At 40.9% G+C, this 21343-nt stretch overlaps 2 protein-coding genes across 2 annotated transcripts in view; both read left to right on the forward strand.

The window, feature by feature from the left end:
- Positions 1-21343, forward strand: part of LOC138971076 (uncharacterized) — a 53012-nt gene that overhangs the window by 16606 nt on the left and 15063 nt on the right. The gene's annotated exons all lie outside the window — the stretch shown is intronic.
- LOC138971972 (uncharacterized) lies at positions 1319-19706 on the forward strand. Its single transcript, XM_070344817.1, has 7 exons — positions 1319-1738; positions 5486-5535; positions 6074-6175; positions 6797-7050; positions 7402-7495; positions 18248-18403; positions 19654-19706. Exons 1-7 carry the CDS (start codon positions 1662-1664, stop codon positions 19704-19706), a joined length of 786 nt encoding a protein of 261 aa, XP_070200918.1. The 5' UTR covers positions 1319-1661.

Below are 21343 nucleotides of genomic sequence, written 5' to 3' on the forward strand. Positions count from 1 at the left end.
AACAGTCACTGTGTCAAAGCGACGTCAGTTTAGGCAGATGGGATTTCAGTGTTGTCGCTTTCGTTTCTTAATCGCTGTCTTTAATTAATTGTTGCTGTCAATTCTGTTCAAATGGTTGCTGACGTTTACATTTAAAAGCTCGCAGGAAAGATGTGCAAATAAGGTAACACTAGCAGAGTGTGTCTTGTGTGTGCTTTAAAGTGGCAGTACCACCTGTACGTGGGTCAAAAATAACTTTTTTCATGACATTACATGACGTAAGACTTTTTATATGTAAATATGATTGAAAGTTCATAATGTGTAAGTGTTGTTATTCAAAACGTAGTAGTTTTCGAGAAATTTGAGGTCAAGTGGGGGTGCACAGCCCGGAAATTCCGAGAATTTCCACGTTGAAAACGACCGATTTCTTCTTTGCGTTTATACCCCTGAGCCATCGTGTTACAGTGAAGGCGAATAAGCATTACTCCCGGATTACTTCTCCTGTTTGGAACTTCCTGTGTTGATTTTGTTCGGATATTTTGAAGTTTTCTTGTAGTTTTTGATGCATTTGTGGCAGACAGGTAGAAAAGCAAATTTTTGTCCAATTTGACGGCTAAAAAAGTTAGCGAAAAATGGCGATGGCGGGTCAATTTGGGGCTGATATTTCAAGAATTATTGGAGATACTCACATACAATTTTGTGGAGTGCTTTAAAATGGTTGTATCTGGATTTTGTCATAGCATTTTCTGGATATCTGTCCTAGAAATTGATTAAGAATTTTTTCAACTTTTTTGTATTACCTAATTTTAGGCACATTTTTACACGGCCATCACACATCAACCATTACAGATATAAGAAATCCCCCAGCACATAATTCAGATAATCTACTGCTTACATCATTTACAAAACATGAAGACAATCTGTGCATAAACCTATGAGTTATGAGTTCACAAATAAATGATTTTTTCTTTACGTCGGCCACAGCTCATCATACAAAAACTTTTTTTTCACCAAGAAAATAATAGGTTTGTTAGGCCAAAATCAACACTTTTTATGAAAAATATGTGGTATAATGAGTAATCATGCAAAATTCAATTGAAAAATCCTAACAGTTTACAAACAGTAAAAATCACAATTTGGGTACCCACGTACAGGTGGTACTGCCACCTTAAAGTGCATGATACGTGCTACTTCAAAACAAGAGTGTTTTACTGATACGCCGTTTTAACTGCCTGATAGGTCATGCTTCAAAACGAAAGGGTATTTCTTAAGGTTGCTTGATATTTTATACTCCTAGTCAGAAGTGTTTTCCTTAATGATTGTTTCAGCTGCACGATATGTGATACTTAATTGGTGGTTGCAGCTGGCTGATATGCAATACTTGAAAACAGGCGATTATGTACACAAGTGGCAACTCACTCCACTGCCACTGGTCCAAGTTGATAAAAACAGGTCGGAAAAAACTGCGAGATCCCGGAAGTGTAAAGATTAGCAAAGGCTGTGTATGTGTAGATAAAAACAGGCACTGTGTCAAAGCGACGTCAGTTAAGCAGATGGTATTTCAGTGACTACTGTTGTCGCTTTCGTTTCTTCATTGCTGTCTATAATCCATTGCTGCTGTCGTGTCTGTTCAAATACTTGCTGACAGTCACATGTAGTTCTGGAGGCTCTGAACAACAAAAATGATATTGAAACTATGGCTGTGCACTGCTTCTTTCCTTGGATCGGTTGTTGTCGTGAACAGTGACTGCGACGCCAGGTAAGAACTCCATTACTTTTTTTATTCAAATGATTATCTATGTATTGTGCAATCTTATTCAAATAGATCTGTATTGAAAATACCATGGACAATGCCACTTGTAATAATGTTGGATTATACGAACACGATCGAACAATATCTACATAAATAGGAATTTCAGTAAGGCCAAAAAGAAAAATATGTCTGTTTCCAGTAACATCGCCGAAAAAAATAGGGTCGGTCGGTCGTTTTTAAAAAAAAAAAAAATTTAAATCTTTTTCTTACGTTTTGTTAACGTCTTTTTACGGTTTTTTGTTGTTGTTTTTTTTAAACGCTTCCTTAGTTTACTTACAATTATTTAGCACAGGTTTTTGACCTAGATATATTGAAACTAAATAAAGTATACTTGACTTCTTTTTCTTTTTTTTTCTTTTTTTTTTTTTTAGTGCGAAAAGTGGAGAAAAAAACTTTAGTGTCGGCGCTTAAAAATAGGGTCGGTCCGGTTACCGGAAACAGACATATTTTTCTTTTTGGCCTAAACATACTCTCTCTCTCTCTCTCTCTCTCTCTCTCTCTCTCTCTCTCTCTCTCTCTCTCTCTCTCTCTCTCTCTCTCTCTCTCTCTCCACCCCCCTCTCTCTCTCTCTCTCTCTCTCTCTCTCTCGTTTTTGTCCCCTCGTTAATCGTTCTGTAAACCATTTAAGACGAACTGGGGCTTTAACATGGTATTATACAGCAAGCCATTGAGTATTCATTATATCCATATGGAGCTTTTCTGACAGGTATAAGAAAGGAAAAGAAAGAGCTTGTGTGGGAATTGCTCTGTCGTGTCTGTGTTTGTACAAGGTGGGGTCACTCTCGCTTGCCAAAACTAACAAGGAAGTAGATTGACAAAGAATGTGACAACCGTTACACACACTAGTCTAGTCACGATCTTGTTGGCAATGTGCAATACAGACAGTAACTCATTTTTCACGAGGTGTGCTTTAATCTGCTTCGTCTTTAGAAGTGTATGCACTTTGTTTTGGGCACGTAAGGACAGCAACAATCCTCTCTCTCTCTCTCTCTCTCTCTCTCTCTCTCTCTCTCTCTCTCTCTCTCTCTCTCTCTCTCTCTCTCTCTCTCTCTCTCTCTCTCTCTCTCTCTCTCTCTCTCTCTCTCTCTCTCTCTCTCTCTCTCTGAGGTACTGAGGTCTTCATAAGTTACGCTGCCGCTATTGTAGCTAGCTTTGTTAATTATAATTATTTTATTACTCTGAAATATTGACTGCTGCATGCCTACATAATGCTAAATCTACCTGTCTTGGTAGGCTCATTGTGTGCTTGTTGAATGGCACTTAGTTGTGTGTATATTATTATTAGTATTATATGTGTTCCTCCTTGTGCGTCTGCGTGTGAGTGCGCAAGTGTGATTGCGTAATTAATGTTCCATTCTGTAATTGCTTTATTGATGTTCCATTCATGTATTTTCTACTACTTTTCTCATTTATTATTACTGTATGTTTGATGTTTCTATGATTCTAGTCGGGCGCACGCGTGAATATGTGTTTGTGTGAATGTAAAGGGCACATTGTAAGATTAAGCCTATGGCCTAAAATGTCTACCCTTTATGTGAATAAAATGTTCTAAGTCTAAGTCTAAGTCTAAGTCTCTCTCTCTCTCTCTCTCTCTCTCTCTCTCTCTCTCTCTCTCTCTCTCTCTCTCTCTCTCTCTCTCTCTCTCTCTCTCTCTCTCTCTCTTTCTCCCCCTCTCTCTCTTTATGTAAGTTCTTTTCTTTTGCTTTTAATGATTTTTCTGATATTAAGTGATCGCATTCAGTCTTCAGTAGACTACTGTAGTTCCAACAATTTAAAGGCAAGATTGTTTTATTGAAACAGTTCTGCTGAATCTCCCTTTCTTTTAAGAAATTAGTTCATCATAGTTTTTTCCACTCTGCACAGGAAGCAAGGTGTTGATGTTTGGTATGTGTCCAAGTGGAGAGATGACTATATTCCACGTAGTCGCATATCCATCCAGACCTGAGTTAGTGCGGCAAACGGTTCACAAAGGAAGAACTGTGCCTTTAAAATGTTAGGATTGGAGATTTTACAATATATTTCAAAGAAAGTAAATTGATATAGAGAATACTACATGGTGTGCTGTGTAGACATGTTTTTTTTAAATATTGAACCGCGGGCGAAAGCGAGCTTTTCTATATTTGAAAAAAAAAACCGAGTGTAAATCTGGTACGACACAGCAAGACATGTAGTAATTTGTTTATCCTACATACTGTACTTACGTGTATTTTACTCAAAACGTCCCGCAGTCGAGGCGTCCACATTGAATACGCTTCTTTTGGAACATCGATCTCTTCCGTGCAATTTTTCATGTAAAAAAAAAAGAAATATCACTCTAGAAAGTGTAGCGTGACATGTTAGCTCTAAAAAAAACTTCCAGGGGAAACAGCAGGCGCATCAGTGTTCCCAGAATAACGTTTGTCTCGGTGACTTTGGCATCATAAGCAGTGGAAAATCAGGTCCCTGCCATACTAGTTTGACACGACCTCATTTACATGATATACTCACGTGTGGATTGAACGGTATTGTTATCTCCTGAGTGTTCTCTCTCAGTATGTAGGATAAACATTTTTACTTGTAATAAAAAGTTGTTTAATCAGCAAATACGTGTGAAAATCAGAGTGTGTTGTGCATGTTTATAATAATAATAATAATAATAATAATAATAATAATAATAATAATAATAATAATAATAATAATAATAATAATAATAATAATAATAAATGAGCATTTATATAGCGCAACATCATAACTTTACAATGATGCTCTTTGCGCTTGACACATTTAAAATTCAAACACAGTTATACAAGCATTTACATCTACATTCATAGTCAACAACGCTTAATTAAAAGCATACACCATCAAACATACATTACAAAAGATTCTTCCACTAACTAAGTAATAAAAACATGAATAAAATAGGTAGTGAAAAACAAGGAAATACCAGCTGAATACCCTTAATCAAACAGAACATGTTATCAACAATACTGAAAACAGTCCGAGATGTTTATAATATACATTATCACTAAAACAACAAATACACCACATGTAGCCTACTGATGGACTGAGAAAACAAAATCAGGGGTTGTATTTCTTGAAGAGGTGCGTTTTAAGTGCTCGTTTGAATGCTTGGGGTGACTGAGAGTGGCGGATGTGAAAGGGGAGAGAATTCCATTGTGTGGGTGCGCAGAAAGTAAAAGTGCGTTGTCCGTATGTTTTGGTTTTGGTGTGTGGAATGGTAAGGATGCGACAGTCAGAAGAGGCACGGAGTTGTCTTGCTGGAGAATAGACGGTGAGGAGTTCAGAGAAGTAAGCAGGAGACGAGCCAGAAAAGAAGTTAAAGCAGAGGGTGGACAGTTTGTAGTCAATGCGGGCTTGAATAGTTAACCAGTGCAGTGTGTGAAGAAGTGGTGTTGCGTGATCTCGTTTTCGTGCTTTGAGAATGAGGCGTGCTGCCGAGTTTTGGACTTTTTGTAGTTTATGCAGGAGGTACAGAGGACAGCCAGAGAGAAGAGAGTTGCAGTAGTCAAGTTTAGAAAGAACAAAGGCACTCTGTAACTGAATAGTTGTCTTTACTGTTGTTGTTGCTGCTCTTTTAAATGCATGTTGGTGTTATTGTGTTTTTGCTGTCGTAGTTTTGTGTCTGTTGCCGTTGCTGCTGTGATTGTTGTTATAACCGTTATAGACCTGGTTGTTCATATTTATTTGTTACAGGCCCACAGGTTGCCAAAGGGATAACAACCAGCTTGCAAATGACACGGCCGGTAGAATATCCTTCTGTTTTTACAAATCTAAAATGAGCTGACTTTTAACAGCTTGTTTGTGTTTTTGTTTTTGTTTTTAATCGGATCGGAGACATGAAAACACTCTGATCTAGTGAGTGTTAAAGGTGTAGTCTTCATCAGGATTATAGCACAATTAGACTTTTTGTCAAAAAACATAGGTATGCTTTCTTTTATATTAGAGTAAATAAAAAGTGGTGCGGCATTTGTTTGTGTGCACATTTAAAGAGCTCTTGAACACAAACAATTCCTTTGTGGTTGTTAGTTCAATTTTAACCGAAAAAGAAAAAGAAGAAACATTGTCCAGTAACACTTTAACCTGACAACGTGTCCATGCGTTTACAAGCTTTTTCTTTCACTGCAAAGTAAACAGATCAAAATAAAATGGTTAAATACAGGTGTCAGAAAACATATTAAGAAACACATTTCGAGTATGCAATAGGGGACATGGCTTCTTGTCAGACCAGTCGTGTAATGATGACAATAATGAATAATTTATTATATTTTTTGCTTTTTTCAGTTTATCCTCCTTCTTCTTTGAACTGTAGCTTTGCAGTAAACTTGTGCTGCTACAGAGAGGGATGTTTTGATGACGGCATGGGACATTGGAATGTAATGAACGGTATATAGGCTGCTTTTCTCTTTCTGTGTGTCTGTGGCTTTCTACCTTTACTTTCAGTCTCTGTCTCTGTGTAGTGTGTGTGTGTGTGTGTGTGTGTGTGTTTCTGTGTATGTGTATGTGTATGTATCTGTGTGTGTGTGTATGTATGTGTGTGTGTGTGTATATGTGTGTGTGTGTGTGTGTGTGTGTATCTATGTGTGTGTGTGTGTGTGTGTGTGTGTGTGTGTATGTGTGTGTGTGTGTGTATGTGTGTATGTGTGTGTGTGTGTGTGTGGGTGTGTGTGTGTGGGGGGGTATGTGTGTGTGTGTGTGTGTGTGTGTGTGTGTGTGCTATAGGAAGGGAGAGATATAGGGAGGGAGAGAGACTGAAAGACAGGCGTGCAGCCAAAGAGACAGACATGCTGACAGAAAATAGCGAGACAGATTCCTGGATTCCAAGAAAAGCAGACAGAGCGAAAGGGAGTTACAAGTGTTAATAGTTTACATTTAATCACTTTGTCGACGAAATTGAAAGATTAAAACGAAGATTGTGCACGAGAGGCTGAAGTTAATTTTCAATATTGATCCTTTCTGTCGAAGTCACAACTTGTACACGTGTGTATTTTTGCTGCAATGTTGCAGGTCGTGCAAGTGTAGAACAGGAAAGGTCGCTTGCATGTGGAGCCAACACATACTCCATTTTGGAGTCTCGCTGGGTCACCGTTCGTATGCCATCATGTGTTGAGTTTGCATACTGCGTAAAATTGCCGTACCAGCTTGAGGTGTTTCTTGCATTCAACAACGGCACTCTGCCCCCCTTGATGGAAGACTATTCCAGCGCCATTAACAACCAAAATCACACTGCAAGTTTTGACGTCGACCATTTGACAGGAAAGGTATCATATGATGATAATAATGTGATTTTGATGATTGCATGATTATGTTCTATTCGGAGTTGGTCGTGTGACAGTTTTCTTCGGAATTTGATTCGTTGATTGTCTAACGACGCCGTCTGATGGTTGCTGCTGTTGCTGTTGCTGTTGCTGTTGCTGTTGTTGTTGTTGTTGTTGTTGTTGTTGTTGTTGTTGTTTCAAACCTTCAGTAGAGTCTGTTAAGATATTTGGCATTCAATGAAAAATCGACGGTTCATTAACAGATAACCAGCATATCATACAGTAAAAAATTCAACGACGGATTAATAGATGGTTGGAATATTATACAATGAGAAATAAACGACTGATTTACAGATTCAGTTCCGAGTTCGAGGCAGTGGTGGAACAAATGTGTCACCTCCGCAGCTGCACTACGTCAGAATCACAGAAAGCCGATGTCAAACGAATGGTAACATATATTACCCTTATCTATTAAATACATCAACATTTTTTGTGACAGATCGTATGCGTCATGTGGGGTGTGCGACAAACGGTCGAGGTTTAGAATGTCGAGGCACAAAGGTCGAGGACAGTTGGTCGAGAGTCAAAAACTCGAGGGTGACAAAAGGTTAAGGGTGACAAAAGGTCAACAGCAAAACGTCGAGGGGACAAATGGTCGAGGATTAAAAAGGGTCGAGGATTAAAAAAAGGTCGAGGGTTAAAACAAAAGGTCGAGGTTTGAAAATGTCGACTTACTTTTCTGTGCCCGTGTGTGCCTAGATCATTATTTTTTATTATCCATACATGAAGAAAATTCTGCTTCGAGTGCCTATTGTGCATGTCATAAATTTGGTGTTATTTTATTGTCGTGTTAGTTTTATGAGTACCAGAAGTCAATGAAGACACCATCGTTGTTAATAGAAGATTCAACAATGAACCCAAACATTGACTTTTTCTCTGTGTGTGTGTGTGTGTGTGTGTGTGTGTGTGTGTGTGTGTGTGTGTGTGTGTGTGTGTGTGTGTGTGTGTGTGTTTATATTCACAAATCACCCCTACACCTTGTGACGGTTTTACAAAGAAGCTAAAAGATATAGATTCGTATGTAGAGATGTACATAATCTCTGTTCTTGCTGACACTGTTCTATCTCTTTCAAAAATACACGACAGCGTCAATTCTATTATACACCATTTCATTTATGTATGCATAATTGCAAAAAGCACCCTCTACTAATCATAAGATATATTACAATCAATAGATGCCCTCAATGGGAGAACACAAGTCAATCTTCGAATATTTGTAGATGAACACAAGATCTGGACAAATGATGTTTATGAAGTGGATTGTCTGATGCTTATCTTGTGATCGATGAACTCATGTAAAGACAGGATTAGTACAGTTGACGTTGCGACGAAGACAGTCCAGCAAAGGCAGGTCGACGTCACCAACGGGTACGTAGATTTACAAAATGTCCAAGAGAGGCTTCACCAACGTCACAGATAACACAGCAGATCCAGCGGAATATAGATGTAACAGTTGATACAACTCTCGTCCAAGAGAGATGAATGTCTGCACACAAAGTGTAGCATGCTGTTAACAAATCGTTTATCTAACGCATTCACAACAAAATAGAACACGTAACAGCATCTCGGAGAAATGTAACTCATAACTCATAACTCATAACATTTTATTGATCCAACAAAGGAAATTAAATTGGTCATCAGCACATATAGGTCATTAATTAATAATTATAAAAGAATAAGAGAAGAAAATTCATAAAACCCATGATAACAAAAAAATATCTAAAGTAATATATGTACAACTACAATACCCTTTTTACTTGCACACTTGACACACCGACACACCAACACACATGCATACATACCTACATACATACCTACATACATACATACATACATACATACATACATACATACATACATACATACATACATACATACATACATACATACATACATTCCATGTTAAAGTGTAGTTAAGAACATCACAGTAATTATATCATTGTTTGGATTAACAGATAAGTTTTTATGTAAATGATGATAACAACAATCCATAATTAATGCTATTGCACTACCAAAAGAAGAGACCAACCAAACACATAAAACCAATCACAGTAATCATCATCAGTTATCACAGGTAACACAGCAAACATATTTATATCATTCAACTTCTTCAAACAACGAGACAAATGATTACATGAACACACATACATGGATTGGCTTCGTCAGAAAGATCTTGGTTATAATTCACCTACTAACCTGTACATGTCCTTGCTCGTGGCTCCTTCTCTAGGCTCACACGAACGGACTCTGGCAACGACGATTCACGTTATGACTTTACGTAACTTCCTTTGTTGTCTGTTGTCAGGCATTACTACTGGTTACCACGATACATGTTACGAAGCAATCCTAATCATTGGCCTTAATGTATGTCATTCTGCTCTGATGCAACGAAGATGTTGTCTATGAAGCGAGAATCAAATGTTTACTAAAATATTCAGTTCCTTTACAAAACAATCTTGTTTCTCAAACAAGAGTCTGTCTGGCTCACAAGAATTACGTCATCGCTCACGATATTTACAGAGCGACGTCATATGACGATTTACCGTCTCGGTTGACTATCTGAAGAATTACAGTCTCGGCTGACTGACAACTGAATAATTACCGCTGCCACACTAAGAATTCGTTACACACCTATTCAGATCCTATTCAAATGCTCGTGGTTCATATTCCCTCGAAGCATCATTTTTTTTAGGAATGGATAATCAAAGATAATGAATTAAGCACACACGGGAACAGAAAATGAAATCTACGTTTTAAATCCTCGACCTTTTTTCAATCCTCGGCTTTTTTCTATCCTCAACCTTTTGTCACCTAAACGTTTTGCTGTTAACCTTTTGTGGCCCTCGACCTTTTGTCGCACTCGACATTTTGACCCTCGACCAAATGTCCTCGACCTTTTGAGCCCCGACCTTTTGGTCCTCGACGTTTTGGTTCTCACCCCGTCATTTGTGAGAAGAATGGGACATTTTACACAGATCGCTACACCAAGTGTTCTACCGCGCGAGCAAAGACTGTTAAGATCTGTGTGTGTGTGTGTGTGTGTGTGTGTGTGTGTGTGTGTGTGTGTGTGTGTGTGTGTGTGTGAATACGAATACGAATATAATACGAATAAACTTTATTGTCATGAAACGTAGTGTTTATAAGACACGGGAAGATAAATAACCAAATGATTACATTGTTTCTTTTTTTTTTAAGCAATTATATACAAAATTCTCCCAATTTAGTTTGTACTTTGTCTACTTGCAAAAGTTGACTTGGTACATCATATGAATATATAGGTCGATTAATTTCACTCATGAAAGATTTTCGTAATTTGTTGTTTTCTATGCAGTTATCTAGAAAATCGTGTGTGCGTGTGTGTGTGTGTGTGTGTGTGTATGTGTGTGTGTGTGTGTGTGATCGATGGAAATCAAAGTGTCATGCCCTCCAAAAATCAGTGTTTGGAATTGAATCACATTACCCAGAAGAATTCTTACATCAATTTAGGTTATGCGATCGTCCTCATCTCTTCGCATAGTTTTTGTCTCGGTGTTTTGCAGGCGCTCTGTCTTTACTACTTGCAAATGACTATCGCGACTAACAGATACTAGTTGAACGTGTCTCAATGCGCCTCCTTAGCGGATGTTCAACGAGGAGATTTACGGTATTCATCGAGAATAGACAATGTTTTTAAACAATTTTACCCCTGCTACAAGACCGATCGGCAGAGTTATGCCACTTGGAGCTCGGACACATATTTCGACTTCCGCTTCCGACCAACACGTTCTTGGAGTAAACTAGCAAGGAGAAATGAGATAAATCGATCCAAAATTTATGCGTTGCTCTTGGGGAAAGTGCAATTCTGATAGTCGATACGCTGCGCGCGTACGTAACGTCAGTTTCTTCCCATTTGTGAAACTTTCCTATATGACATTACACGCCAGACACAACCGAGAGGGTGTGTCTCTAACAAGTGTACGGGAACAACGTAATTTTTGTCTGAGTAAGCAAGGGTACTTACTCTGTCACAACCCATACAAACCCGACAGAGTAATTTCCGGAATTCGTCTATTGAACAACAGTATTTATAATCTGACCAATCACAGAATTGAACGCGTGGGTATACATGCAGTCTTTTGAAGACTCAGCAAGCCGCCTAAATATGAGTTTTAGGCTGCCTCTGACGTCACATGGCTCAAGGACGAGACATCCAATGCCCAATCGATACATCGTCAGTACCGCTTGTTTTTACATTTAGTCAAATTTTGACTAAATGTTTTAACATAGAGGGGGAATCGAGACGAGGGTCGTGGTGTCTGTGTGTGTGTGTGTGTGTATGTGTGTGTGTGTGTGTGTGTGTGTGTGTGTGTGTGTGTGTGTGTGTGTGTCTGTGTGTCTCTGTGTGTGTAGAGCGATTCAGAGAAAACTACTGTCCAGACCGATTTTCATAAAACTTTACATGAGAGTACCTGAGTATGATATATCCAGACATATTTTGTCATTTATTTTCTAAATGTCTTTGATGACGTAATATCAGGCTTTTTGTAAAAGTTGAGGCGGCACTGTCACACCCTCATTTTTCAATCAAATTGATTGACATTTTTTGTAAAGCAATCTTCGACGAAGGCCGGACTTCGGTATTGCATTTCAGCTTGGTGGCTTAAAAGTTAATTAATGACTTTGGTCATTAAAAATCTGAAAATTGTAAAGATTTTTTTATATAAAACGATCCAAATTTACGTTCATCTTATTCTACATCATATAAATATGTTATATTTGGATTAAAAACAATCTCTGAAAAATAGAAATATAAAAAGTATAAAAATTATGATCAAAATTAAATTTTCGAAATCGATTAAAAACAATTTCATCTTATTCCTTGTCTGTTCCTGATTCTAAAAACATATAGATATGATATGTTTGGATTAAAAAAAACGCTGAGAAAGTTAAAACGAAGAGAGGCACAGAAAAGCGTGCTATGCAGCACAGCGAAACCACTACCGCGCTAAACAGGCTCGTCAGTTTCACTCCGTTTTGCACAAGCGGCGGACTACGGTCATTGTAAAAAAAATGCAGTGCGTTCAGTTTCATTCTGTGAATTCCACAGCTTGACTAAATGTAGTAATCGAAAATTTTATTGTAAATTTTCATTTAATAAATATACTTACCCGACTCACATAAAAGCATTGACGCAGTCTGAAATGCTAAGGTCTGAAAAGGCTACCCGCCTTAAACAATTTTAAAGGGAAGCAACCCAACCACTTTCTTTCTTTACTTTATTTGGTGTTTAACGTCGTTTTCAACCACGAAGGTTATATCGCGACGAAACCCAACCACAAAAAGGTAAACATAGCAATGGTAATGACCATATACCCAGGGAGTTACCTCCCGTACCGGAGTATGTGACGTCACCTCCACTGCTACACCACGTGGAATCCTCATTACGGCTTTAAAGAAACTAAAAAAACCATAAGCGGGGTTGGCGGGAGGGAATACACTATGTGATTCGGGTAAGTATATTAATCAAATGAAAATTTACTTAAAAATTTTCGATTAAATTACATATTCTTACTCCGAATCACATAAAAGCAGATAGCTTCAACAAGGCGGTGGGAATGAAAACCAAACACACTCTTAAAACCTTGCCAAAAACCTGGCCTGCTGCCAAAAGGTCAGGAAAGGGCCCGGTGAGAAAGAAAATCTAACTCACTCTAAACCCTAGCCAGGAACTGGCCCACTGCCAAAAAGGCAGGAAAGGACCTGAGAACCATCTTGATTGACAGCCGAGATGTCTCTCAGGCAAAAAGTTGCGAAAGACAACATCAGAGAGCCAGAAATCTGTGCCCAGCACTTCTTCCGATCTGCTGGACCAAAACGACCCAGAAAGAGACCCCAGCCTTGGATTAACCCTAGCCGAGTAGGGGGAAAGACAAGCTGCCCCCCCCCCCTTTCTATTGGAAGGAAATGCCGCCCTAGAAACGATCCGTGCGTAAGGATGTCCACTCAGAACAGTGAAGGACAAACCTCACGGAGACCGTCAGACAATCATGCCAAAGTATGCAACCTTGGGATGGAGTGAAGCCCGCAAGGACTGTGAGATAAAGGTCAGCTCCAGAAAAGAGTGACCAATATCTAACCAAGGAAGAGAGAGAGACACCTGCGTACAAGGTACCAGAGCCCACCTCGACAGGAAAATCCCAAAAAAGAGACGTTCGCCAGTAATCCTCTACCAGTCAATGCGAAAGCAGAGAGAGAGGTAATACGAGGAAGTAGATCGCGTCTGACTAACTCTGAAAGACTGAGAGTCAGACGCAGAGATCAACGGGCAAACGCCGTAGTCATAGTTGCCTGTGGCAGAAGGGTGACTGTAAAAGGAAACCCGACCCAACGGAAGTCGTCCTGATTCACCTCGTGCTAGGACGAGGAAGAAGAGGAAGAGCCAAATCCGTAGTCACAGGAACCGAAAATGCCATAGTCGCCCACGCTAGACAGGAGGCTATAGCACAGGCTAAGGCTGAAAGCCATGAAGCCCGAAGGACAACCATGTACCAAAGTACCAACAGTACACATGTAAACGTAAGAAACGTAAGTTTCGGCTGTCAAATAAGATGCTGGGCTAAAAGCCCGCAGCAAAGAAAAACCGGAATATTAGCTAACCCTCTGCCCAAAAGGAGAGAAGTAGCCAAAAAACCTGAGAGAGGTGTTAAGCCACAAAGAATGACTCCTCGAACATACATTGCCAAAGACAATGCCCCCTCAGGAAAATCTGAATGTTACTTCCGAGGCCAACTCAAGCGCAGCTTAAGTTTGGACGAAACACCAGAACGAGTCTGATCGCTAGAGAAAGACAGAGTCAGACTCGGCGAAAGACAAACCAGGACCAAGTCCAGACGCTTGTGGCAAAAAGGGAGAAAAAAAAACGGGGAAGCCTGAAGCCAGGAGACCCCACTCAAACGAAAATCGTCCTATCCCATCTCCTGCTTAAGATGAGAATAAAGGAAGAAAGTCGAAGTCCGAAGCCATACGAAAAGAGAAAGCAACAACCATCACCGCAAACAGGTGGAATGGCTGTTGCACCGGCCGAGGCTAAAAAACCTGGATGCCCGAAGGACAGCCGTTGTTCCAAAACTCAGACGTACCTATGAAGCGTCTGTGAAAGAAACAACCTCTCCGGTAAAACCGGAAGTGCCACTGTAGCAGCCCGTGGCTGAACTACTGTTACACTAACTGAGGACTGAAGCAGTATACCCGAAGAACAGCGTTAGCTCCGACCAGAAGAGACCTCAGCGGGTGCTCGAGCTGATGGGCTTAGATCACTGTTAAAAGATCGGACTGACGCATAAGCAAATATGCACACATAAGATCGATGGGAGTCGCCCGACCTCACCACTCCCACAAACTATTGGCTGTGTACAGAGACCATCCAATGAAAATTGCAAGGAGGAGACCCCACCGCCATCCCAAGTGGAGGGCGGAGGAGGGGGGGGGGATGTGTGATCGGGGGCACTTCCTTGGGGAGAGAGGCTTGCTGCTAGGGCTGCCCTTCTCCCTGCCCAAAAGTGATCTATTTCTCGACAATCGAGAATCAGGCAGAGACTGCCTATTGGCCGCCGGCTTAAATTGTCCAGAGGCCTGAGCATGCTTCCTCTGGGGCGGCTAGCTCTGTTTTAACCCTTGTAGAGAGAAGTCAGAGATCTGCTGATCTCTATTCGACTGAATCTACCTTTCTTTTCTGGTATAAACACCAAAGTTCAAAAAGTAGGTCCCTCTACCCCGAGCAAAGCCCGAGTGTCTCTCCTAGGCTGCTCAGAGAACTGAGAATGCGAGAGAAACAAGTCCCTCCGACACCTGACTGTAAGGTGAGGTGAAGAGAGGACAGCCCCTTTTTGCTCTTCGTTCACCCTAACAGGGCTGACTAAAAGAGTGGAGATGTCATCAGGGTCCTGCTACACGCTAAGTGTGAAAGGTTCAGTGACTCCGGGAAAGAGCGCGAGGGCGCTCTGACGATCATCTCCGACCAAAGAGGCAAATTCCAAAAACTGACGTCCAAATCCTCTAAGTTCCTGCATTACCAGTAAAGGTGTATGCGGAAGAGCAAAGACGCCAGCAAGTTCCGACCCAGCTTCAGAAAAGAGAACTTCTTATAACAAGAAGAAACCAAAACCGAAGCCTGTGTAGCCGAAGACAGCCAAGGCTGAGCGTGTTCCGGAACTGACCCGTGAATAACGAGTAGCAGAACCAGAACCCGTGGATACCACTTTAGGTAGGAGATTGACTAGCCAAAAACCTGCGAAAGGTGGTACCTACATTGAAGGAGACTATTGAACCGGAAGTAGGAAAAAACTCCTCCTTCGCGGAACGGAAGTCCGACATCGCTGAATGCAACCAAAGAGGAAGCCGATGTACTTCCATAAAATATCTGGAAGGAAGAGCGACTTCCGAAGGAAACCGCCCTTGCTCAGAGCCGAACGCACACTCAATGTGTACTGGACGAAACTGAACAGGAAACGCAACATACAAAACCGCACCATGATGCGGAAACGAATGTTGCGAAGACTGGGGCCGGAAGCCCTGATGCCCGGAGGCCAGTCCACGGTCAACTCCGGCCACCACCTCTGAGTGTGAGTGTACAGGAGAACCTTCGCTTCCGGGAAAACCCGGAAGCGCGACTTCCGAAGGAAACCGCCCTTGCTCAGAAACGAACGAACACACCTTGATGTGAACGGACGAAACTGAACAGGAAACGCCACAAACGAAACCGCACCATGATGCGGAAACGAAGGTTGCGATGACTGGGGCCGGAAGCCCTGATGCCCGGAGGCCAGTCCACGGTCAACTCCGGCCACCACCTCTGAGTGTGAGTGTACAGGAGGACCTTCGCTTCCGGGAAAACCCGGAAGCGCGACTTCCGAAGGAAACCGCCCTTGCTCAGAAACGAACGAACACACCTTGATGTGAACGGACGAAACTGAACAGGAAAAAGGGAGTGACCCTTGCCAAGTGAGCTCCGTATCTACAGACACCATCCGGTGGCTTCACTAGAGCCGGTGGACAAGCTCGCATACCTTGTAAGCTTCCAGAGGAAGCAGAAGTAGCAGAAGTTCCGGCATCACCGGATGCCGTCGCAACCGGAAAGGAAACGGAAGCCAACGAGCGAGAAACGCTCACCGCCGGCGGATGTACGAGGTGTAGCACGCTTCAATACCCGCGCACTAAATTGCATATCTCTGGAACAAGAAAGCTCAACAGAGAAGTAACAAGAGACGCTTGCCCGTCTGACGAAACGGACGAGCAAGCAGACGCAAGTAGAAGAACGACCCCCGACAACGAATGTGCGTCAGGGGAAGAAAAGGTAACAGACATGATAGTGTTAATCTCTTTGTCCGGAAGGACCACTAACACGGGAGGTATAGGAACCGCAGAAGACGATTAAGGCTTAACTTTGCCCTTGACGTCGCCCATGCCGGCCGAAAATACAAATGGCGGCCAACAACAACAACAACAAGTTACTGAAGAAAATTCGCAAGTCCAAAAAGGACGGAAAATTATCAATAACAAGCCAAATATTCTTACTAAAAGCAAGACAAAATGGAAAGAGCTCACCAACTACAGGGTAGAAGACAAGCAGACGGGTAGGTGGTCGGTGGGAGTCAAAAAACTCCAACAAACCACACAGAGCCTTCAAAAGACGACCTCTCCTCAGAGCTGAGAAGCCGTAATGAGGATTCCACCTGGTGTAGCAGTGGAGGTGACGTCACATACCCCGGTACGGGAGGTACCCCCCTGGGTATATGGTCATTACCATTGCTATGTTTACCTTTTTGTAGTTGGGTTGCTTCCCTTTAAAATTGTTTAAGGCGCGTAGCCTTTTCAGACCTTAGCATTTCAGACTGCGTCAATGCTTTTATGTGATTCGGAGTAAGAATATGTAATTTAATTTCGCTTAACGCGACTTGTTTTGTTTTTGTTACATTTAGTCAAGTTTTGACTAAATGTTTTAACATAGAGGGGGAATTGAGACGAGGGTCGTGGTGTGTGTGTGTGTGTGTGTGTGTGTGTGTGTGTGTGTTGTTTTGTGTATATGTGTGTGTGTGTGTGTGTGTGTCTGTCAGTCTGTCTGTCTGTCTGTCTGTCTGTGCGTGTGTGTGTGTAGAGCGATTCAGAGTAAACTACTGGACCGATCTTTATGAAATTTTACATGAGAGTTCCTGAGCATGGTATCCCCAGACGTCTTTTTCATTTTTTGGATAAACTTCTTTGATGACATCATATCTGGCTTTTTGTAAAATTTGAGACGGCACTGTCACACCCTCATTTTTCAATACAATTGATTGAAATTTTGGCCAAGCAATCTTCGACGAAGGCCGGACTTTGGTATTGCATTTCAGCTTGGAGGCTTAAAAATTAATCAATGACTTTGGTCATTAAAAATCTGAAAATGTAATTAAAATTATTTTTTATAAAATGATCCAAAATAACGTTCATTTTATTTTTCATCATTTTCTGATTCCAAAAACATATAAATATGTTGTATTCGGATTAGAAACAAGCTCTGAAAATTAAAAATATAAAATTTATGATTAAAATAAAATTTCCGAAATCGATTTCAAAACAATTTCATCTTATTCCTTGTCGGTTCCTGATTCCAAAAACATATAGATATGATATGTTTGGATTGAAAACACGCTCAGAAAGTTAAAACGAAGATAGGTACAGAAAAGCGTGCTATGCAGCACAGCTCAACCACTACCGCACTAAACAGGCTCGTTAATTTCACTGCCTTTTGCACGAGCGGCGGACTATGGTCATTGTGAAAAAATGCAGTGCGTTCAGTTTCATTCTGTGAGTTCCACAGCTTGACTAAATGTAGTAATTTCGCCTTACGCGACTTGTTTTTGTTTTAATTTACAGTTTAGTTTTAATTCATGTGCCAATGCAGCTGATGCAAACGATTTGCAACGTCGTCTCAATGTATTTGTTTAATATGTTGATTGAATCCTTGTGTAAATGCATTATTTTTCTGTCTGGGATGCTTTTTCAACCAGAAATGATAATGTTTAATTAACCACTAAATTAATCGCACATAACGGCACATGAAACATCCGTCTGTTACTTAATTTTAAGTTGGCGCTAAGCAAGTTAGACTTATTAATGTTGACAGCTAATTCGCCTCTACAACCTGAAGTCTCCGATCCACCTCCATGCGATTTGGTCATGACAACCGCTTCTACTACACAGCACACGACACCTAGCACCACAACTCCTCTGATTTCCGCATCCAAGGACGCTTCGACCTCTTCACAGCCACCGTCAGCAAGTAGGAACTCTAGTTTCTCATCAACATCGTCCTCACAAATATCATTCGCTAGTTCGAGCTCTGCTTCCTCATCGCCATTTTCTTCACAACAATCAGCTATTAGTAAGAGATCTGTATCTCTTTCGCAGTCTTCGGTTACAGATGGAATGACTTTGGGTATTGACTCTGGGCGGGGATGTAGCTCAGTCGGTAGCGCGCTGGATTTGTATCCAGTCGGCCGCTGTCAGCGTGAGTTCGTCCCTACGTTCGGCGAGAGATTTATTTCTCAGAGTCAACTTTGTGTGCAGACTCTCCTCGGTGTTCGAACACCCCCGTGTGTACACGCAAGCACAAGACCAAGTGCGCACGAAAAAGATCCTGTAATCCATGTCAGAGTTCGGTGGATTATAGAAACACTAAAATACCCAGCATGCTTCCTCCGAAAACGGCGTATGGCTGCCTAAATGGCGGGGTAAAAAGCGGTCATACACGTAAAATTCCACTCGTGCAAAAAACACGAGTGAACATGGGAGTTTCAGCCCACGAACGCAGAAGAAGAAGAAGAAGGTATTGACTCTCATCTTGCTTAACTGCAGCATTGCTATGTGGTTCTATGAGCGCTTTGTGTGCTTCCAGTTTCATGCTTTTATATATTAGCCGACATTTTCTTTTCCGGTCAAGGTTGTAGGAACCAATAACAAAAACGCTTGATCTTACACTGTCTTACGAGATACACAGTTTGGTTATTAGGTTTGGAATAATGACATCACTTTACAACTGTTATGTATATATATATATATATATATATATATAAAATACAACATATATATCCCATGACCTCCCTTCTTTGTCTCTGTTACTTCAGTAGGGGTATATATGTTGTATTTTTATAGCTCAATAAATACATCATGGACTCCAAAAACTATATGATAGTGCAGATTCCGAAAGAACTACTTTCCTCCCGACCTTTGACCTCGCGCCGAACAATGTGACACATTTGTATGAAGTTCCAAAATCGTATTACACGGCTCAGAAAACCATATCAGTTGCACGCAAAAATGAATCTCAGAACTGATCTGATGTATGGGATGCAATAAAAAAAAACGTTTCTTTCATTATGAAAGCAATGCAGATCGAAAAAAAACGAACATTCAACTTACAAGATACCCAGATGCTAGCGAACCAAAACAAAAACACGAGTACCCTCCCTTGCATCGTTAGCAGACGACTTGTGAGAGTCTGTCAGTAATGTGTTTGGTGTGCGTCTTCAGTTTCTCTGGCAGTGTTGGTGTGGGAACTGACAGAAGCTAGGGAGCACAGATAATAGAAGCCCTGTCACATAGACTAATCACACAATCAATACACATTTGGCTCATTAGTCAAACTCAAAGCAACAACACTGTCACTGGTGACATGCGTAGCGAGACCGAGAAGCGTCCTTACCTGGCACGGTTTGGCTTCGCTATCAAACATCGGCTGTTTCACGTGTTTTGCGAGCAAGTCTACTCTTTTGCTTGGCTCTGCAGTAAGTCCACATTGGCGATGAAGGTATCCAAGAACTTAACATGTGTGTATTTTTCCGTAATCCAGTCATATTCCTTCAAAATGCAATCAATCGGCGGTGACAGACGTGTCAGCAATTCGCGACTTCAACTCGGTCCCGTTTTCCTCACACCCATACCAGTTTAGGTTCATCCATCCAAACACACTCGCAAAACAGTTTATCACGTAGATACATTTCAAATAGGGAGCAAATGGTTAAATCTAAACCTACATATTTGTTCCCTAAATTTGCTTCTCTGTCAATAAACCTAATTGTATAATAACACGTTCGAGAAAAACAACGTGGAATCGATTCTGAATCGAGTAAGCCAAATGGGTCCCAAACCCGTTTCGCCCGTTCTGCCGACCTGAAACGCAAAACAAAAGAATTGTGCGCTTCAACTAAATTAATTTCTATACGACTTCATTACTTTCTTGCAACTTATGAACCTTTACTTAAAGCTTTTAAATGGTCTGAAAGTAGTGTTACCGCGTACTTATCGATGCACTCATTCGTTTTATTTTTTCAGCAACGATCACTTAGTTTAAGGTTGCCAAAGGGCTAAGTCTCGCTGGCACCACTGTTTTACAGTCCACAGATCGCAACAGTGCCGCTAGTAGTCTACACTTTGTGTTTGATGGTAGAATGGGATATACAGATTACAACACTCGTGGTTTTTTATATGGCTTGTATTTCAGTCAAGACCCAGCGGGAATATCAATCGAGAGCTACTCGCCAGAGGCTCGTGTCTCCCGATGATATTCATCCGCTGGGTCTTGACTGAAATACAAGCCATATAAAAAACCACTCGTGCTGTAACCTATGCATATATATATATATATATATATATATATATATATATATATATATATATATATATAATTATAGAGATATATATATATATATAAAACATCAGAAATTGTGAAAGATACAATTGAAAGTCAGCAGAGTCTTTCTTCCGAGATTTGTTAAAATCACTTAGCAGAGATAGAGAGAGAAATTAATATCCCTTCACAGACAGCCTATTGGGAGCATCAGACCCTCCCCGAGATTTACAGAGCAAAGTCCCTTTGTGGGGGACGTATCGCAAGGTAATCGGCGAGAGTTGTCAACCCATGGTATCCAACTAAGAAGCAACCCACTCTCTGAATGGTAGCTTCTGTTGGCATGGGAGACTACCCTCATCTGACAACCCCAAGGGGATATCTGTGAAGGGAAACACTTTGATTTAAGGCCAAAGTGTAGAATTGATATTTATTAAGAAAGAATTTAGAAATTTAGACAAGTTTTAACCAAGAAATTAAGTTCAAACAAGGGAAATTTGAAAAAGCCTAAAGGGAGGTAACTCTGTACCAGCCTGCAGATCCAGAAATGGATACGCGAACAAGTTAGATCTAATTTTGAAAAGGTTAAACAGG

The sequence above is a fragment of the Littorina saxatilis genome, linkage group LG7, assembly GCF_037325665.1.
Source record: "Littorina saxatilis isolate snail1 linkage group LG7, US_GU_Lsax_2.0, whole genome shotgun sequence".
Classification (NCBI taxonomy): domain Eukaryota; kingdom Metazoa; phylum Mollusca; class Gastropoda; order Littorinimorpha; family Littorinidae; genus Littorina; species Littorina saxatilis.